General features: G+C 52.2%; 1 protein-coding gene across 1 annotated transcript in view; it reads right to left on the bottom strand.

The window, feature by feature from the left end:
- The window catches only part of smug1 (single-strand-selective monofunctional uracil-DNA glycosylase 1), a 10,534-nt gene extending 6,477 nt beyond the window's left edge, over positions 1 to 4,057 (bottom strand). The window contains 3 exon segments of the mRNA XM_055665434.1: positions 1,653 to 1,801; positions 1,804 to 1,981; positions 4,002 to 4,057. Of these exon segments, the coding sequence (XP_055521409.1) occupies positions 1,653 to 1,801; positions 1,804 to 1,888 (234 nt within the window). The 5' untranslated portion in view covers positions 1,889 to 1,981; positions 4,002 to 4,057.
- Positions 4,058 to 5,341: the final 1,284 nt, after the last annotated feature.

Here is a 5,341-nt window from a genome sequence, read left to right as displayed (position 1 = left end):
AGAGACTGTGTGTGTGTGTGTGATTGAGATACAGGGAGAGAGAGAAGGAGGAGAGAAGATATGTGTGTGTGTGTGAGAGAGGGGTAGAATTCTCTCCCACAGGACGTCCCACCGCCCCGCGCACCCCCAGCCAGTCCCACACCGCCCCCACATCCGCAAACGGCACCAACAGTACATGGAGAGAGGGGGAGAGTGTGAGGGCCGTATGTGTGTGATAGGTACAAAAAGAGGGAGAGGGAGAGAGAGGGAGGGAGGGGAGAGGGGGAAAAGTTTGTGTGTGTGTGAGAGAGAGAGAAAGAGAGAGATCGAGAGAGATGGGGAGAGGAGGAAAATATGACAGAGAGAGGGGGAGAGAGAAATAATAATAATACATTTTATTTATGGGCGCCTTTCAAGAGTCTCAAGGACACCTTACAAAAATTTAGCAGGTAGAGGAAAAACATGTAAGGGGAATGAAATAAATAGTAGAGACATGACTAGTACACAAAGTAAAGACAGAATTCAATTCAAAACACAATATGAGGCAATTAATGCACAGATGAAAAGGGAGGGGGACGTGGGGCTAAGGATAGGCAGAGGTGAAGAGATGGGTCTTGAGGCGGGACTGGAAGATGGTGAGGGACACGGAATTGTGGATCAGTTGGGGGAGGGAGTTCCAGAGCCTGGGAGCTGCCCTGGAGAAGGCTCTGTCCCCAAAACTGCGGAGGTTGGATTTGTGGATGGAGAGGAGACCGGCTGATGTGGATCTGAGGGACCGTGAGGGTTGGTAGGGGGAGAGGAGGTCAGTGAGATATGGGGGGGGGGGGGGCAGATGGTGGAGGGCTTTGTAGGTGAGGACCAGGATTTTGTAGGTGATCCGGTGGGAGATGGGAAGCCAGTGAAGTTGTTTGAGGACTGGAGTGATGTGATGCCAGGATTTGGTGTGGGTGATGAGTCGGGCGGCGGCGTTCTGGACCAGTTGGAGTCGGTTGATGTAGGTGGAGCTGATGCCAAGGAGAAATGAGTTACAGCAGTCCAGTCGGGAGGAGATGAAGGCATGGATGAGTCTTTCAGCAGCGGGCGGTGTGAGAGAAGGTCTGAGTTTGGCGATGTTGCAGAGATGAAAGAAGGAGGTTTTAATGACATGGCGGATGTGAGGCTCAAGGGAGAGGGTGGAATCAAAGATCACGCCAAGGTTGCGGGCCTGGGGAGAGGGGAGGGGAGACAGTGGTGCCGTCGATGGGGGAGTGAGAGAGAGAGAGAGAGAGAGAGAGATAGAGAGAGCGAGAGGGAGAGAGAGAGAGAGAGAGATTGGGAGAGAGAGAGAGAGAGATTGGGAGAGGGGGAAATATGGGAGAGAAGGGGAGAGAGAAATGTATGTGTGAGAGAGAACGAGAGCGAGGGAGATGGGGAGAGGGGGGGTTCATAAGAGAGAGAGGGGCGGGAGAGAGACATGTGTGTGAAAAAGAGGGAGGAGAGAGAGATGGGAGATAAAGGGAGGGGAGAGGAGAGGGAGGAGGAGAGAGAGACAGTGGGAAAGGGAGAAATAGGGGGGGGGGAAGGGGAAGAGAGGGGGGGGAGAGAGGACGGGGCGGGGGAGGGGAGGGGAGGAATCGAGGTGGAGAGAGAGGGAGAGAAAGGGAGGGGAGGGTAGAGTGGGGACACACACTTACTCCAGTCTGCACCATCCCAAACGGTCCAGGGTTCATTCCCAGGAAGAGGAACTGTTTGGGGGTTCGGCAGAACCTCTCCACGTACTGTCGGTGTGGGCCCCACGCATACTCCAGAGGGTTGTACACGTACGAGACGGGAGGGGGGAAACGATCTCGGCAAGTTGAGAACACAGATCCAATTCCAGTCGCAGAAAATCCTTGGGCAGTCCTTCTTCCTCCGGTAATGTCACCTCCATTGTATATGCCCTCGTCTCATCTCCTCTCCCCTCCTCTCATCTCATCTCCTCTCCCCTCCTCTCCTCTCCTTTCCTCTCCTCTCCCCTCCTCTCCTGGAAAAGAGAAAAGAAGAGGGAGGGAGAAAGAAAGGGAGGGGGAGAAAGAGAGAGGGTAGAGAAAGAGAGGGGGCGAGAGAGAGACAGAGAAGGAAAGAGGGGAGCGAAAGATGGAAAGATAGGAAAGGAAGGGGGGAGAGAGGGAAGGGCAGAGAGAGGGGAGAGATGGGGAGAAAGGGGAGGGGAGTCAGAGGGGGAGAGAAGAAAGAGAAAAGAGAGAGAGGAGAGGGAGGGGAAGAGAAAAGGGGAGAGGAGGGAGGGAGGAGAGGGAGATAGGGGAAAGGAGGAGAAAGAGAGAGGGGATAGAGAAAGAAAATGGAGGGGAGAAAAAGAGAGGGAGAGGGAGAGATAGAGGGAGAGAGGGAAGGAGAGAAAGAGGAGAGAAGAGGGAGAGAGAGAGAAGGAGAAAGAGAGGGGAGAGAGAGGAGAGAGAGGGGGAGAGAGAGAGAGAGAGGGAAAGGGAGAGGGAGAGAGAGAGGGAGAGAGGGGGACACTACCTCCCTCTCTCTCTCTCACTCTTTCTCCCTCTTTCTCCCTCTCTCAGTTCAGGGAGAGAGAGGCGGTGGAGAGAGGAAGAAGAGAGAAAGAGAGAGAGAGAGAGAGAGAGAAAAGGAGAGAGGGGAAGGGGGAGAGGGGGGAAGAGGAGAGAGAAGGGAAGACGAGAGAGAGGAGGGGGGGGAGTGAGGGATGGGAGAGAGAGAGAGGGAGGGAGTGAGGGAAATGAGGAGAGAGAGGGGAGAAAGGGGTGAGATTGAGAGAGTGAGTGGGAGGTGAGAGTGGGAGAGAGGGAGAGGGAAGGAGAGAGGCAAGGGGAGAGAGGGAAGGGAGGAGAGGGAGACAGGGAGGGTGGGAAAGGGAAGAGAGAGGGGAGTGCGGAGGGATAGGAGAGTGATGGCAGATAGAGAAAGGAAAGGGGAGAAGGATTGAGATTGAAGGGGGTGAAAGGGAAGGAGAGGGAAAGGCGAGAGAGGGAGAGGGAAGGGGAGAGAGGGAAGGGTAGAGAGAAGCGGGGATGGTGGGAGGTGGCAGTGAAAGGGGGAGAGAAAGAGGGAGATGGTGAGACACAGATCCTTCTTCCATCCACATTCCCCTCACATCCCCTGCATCATCCCTTTCCCTCCCCTCTCTCCCTCCTCTCTTCCCCCTCTTACTCCCCTCAATCTATTTCCCTCTCTCCCTCTTTCTCCTCCTCTCTCTCCCCCTCCCTCTTTCTTCCTTTCTAACTCTTCCATTCACTCTCTCACCCTCGCTTCCCCTCTCTCCCTTCCTCATCTCTCCCCCTGCCTCCCTCTTCCTTTCTTTCTCCCCCCACTCTCCCTCCCTCTCCCTCTCTCTCTCTTTTTCTCTTCCAGTTCTCTCCCTCCATCCCCTTTTCTCCCTCTCCTCTCTTTCTCCCTTTCTTTCTTTCTTTCTTTCTCCCCTTCCCTCTCCCTCTCTCCCCCTTTTCTCTCTTCCATCTTCCCTCTCTCCCTCTTTCTCCCCCCACTCTCCCTCTCTCTCTTCTACCTTTCTCCCTTTGTCCATCCTCCCCCCCCCATTCTCCCTCTTCCTTTCTCCTTCTCCCCTCTCCTTCTCTTTCTCTCCTTCTCTCTCTCCCTCCCCCCCTTTTCTCTCTCCTCTCTCTCCTCTCTTTCTCTCCCATTCCCCTCTCCCCTGCTCTCTCTCTTCTCTCTCTCTCTCCTCTCTCTCTCCTCCCTCCCACCTCTTCCTCTCCTTCCTTTCTCTCACTTCATTCCCTCTCCTCTTTTCTCTCTTATTTTTCGCTCTCCCTCCTCTTCTTCTTCTCTCCCTCTCCCCCTCTCTCTCTCTCTCTCTCTCATTCTCTCTCCCCCTCCCTCTCTCATTCTCTAACTCTCTCTCTCTCTCTCTCTCTCCCTCTCTCTCATTCTCTAACTCTCTCTTCCTCTCCCTCTCTCTCTCTCTCTCATTTTCTTTCTTCTACCTTTCCCCCTTTGTCCTCCCTCTTCCTCTCCTTCTCCTCCCTCCCTCCCTCTCTCTCTCCTTTTCTCGTTTCCACCTTCTCTCTTTGTCCCAAAACATTTCCCGACTAGGCCCAGACGCGCAAGGAGCGCTGGGAATTGTAGTCCATTTATCCCCTCACTGCGCACGCGCGGCTGCCGGCAATGTCGAGACCGCCGGCACCGCACATGCGCACTCTCACGTTGCAGGATTGAACCTGTCTCTGTCTCTCACTTTCTGTCTGTCTCTCTGTCAATTTTCAATTTAAAAAACTTTATTGGCACGATAAAATACATCGTTATATTGCCAAAGTATAAAACATGACATACATATTTAAAATGCACAAATATAAATACAAGTAGACAGTGCATGGATAGATATGTCCCTGTACATAAACTCCCAATAGACCTATAACCCTTTATTGATTGCTCTCTTTTTTTTTTTTTTTTTTTTTTTTTTTTCATTCAAAAACTTTATTCGACACAAACATATGATACAACACATCAAATCATAAACAAAAATTACACTATATCAAGTATCATTATAATACAACATTGCATTCATTATTCACAATACTCTCAACCCCACGCGGTGACCAGCGCCCACAGAAGGCCTCTCTCTCTCTCTCTCTCTCTCTCTCTCTCTCTCACACACACACACACACTCTTTATCTCACACTTTATGTGTTAATCTCTCGAGAGGCAATTCTATCTCTTGGTACATCCTCTCTCTTTACACTTCTCTCTCTCTCTCTCTCTCTTTTTTTTTTTTTTTTTCCAAAGACTTTATTCAACACATCAAATCATACAACAGATCAAGCCATACACATAAAGGACTTACATTATATCGTGTCATTATAGTACAACATTACAATCATTATTCACAATACTCTCAACCCCACGCGCGGTGACCAGCGCCCACGGAATACCTCCAAAGTCCCCGTGAGCACCGCATGTTCCCTCTCCAGGGACACACGTGCACGGACGTAGGCCCGAAAGAGGGGCAAGCAGCCGACTCTTGCCTGACCATCCATCGCCTGCTGCCTGGACCCACGTATGGCCATCTTGGCCAGGCCCAGGAGTAGACCGACAGGTAGGTCCCACCCTCCCACTTGGCTCTCCCCACACCCTGCCTTGTGTCCAAACACAAGAATCGTAGGACTAAAATGTAACCAGAACTTTAGGAACAACCCCTTCAGATATTGATACAGGGGCAGTAGCCTCTCACACTCCATATAAATGTGGAACACGGTCTCTTCCTCGCCACAAAAAATACAGGCAGCGGACGAGTCCGTGAACCGACTCAAAAGTTTGTTACACGCCACCGCTCTGTGCAGCACTCTCCACCCCAGGTCCCCCACGTATAGGGGGACAACTCCCTTGTAGAGGGACCCCCACT

The sequence above is a fragment of the Leucoraja erinacea genome, unplaced genomic scaffold, assembly GCF_028641065.1.
Source record: "Leucoraja erinacea ecotype New England unplaced genomic scaffold, Leri_hhj_1 Leri_1251S, whole genome shotgun sequence".
Classification (NCBI taxonomy): domain Eukaryota; kingdom Metazoa; phylum Chordata; class Chondrichthyes; order Rajiformes; family Rajidae; genus Leucoraja; species Leucoraja erinaceus.
Note: the sequence above shows the minus strand (reverse complement) of the source record. Positions and strands in the feature narration are given on the sequence as shown.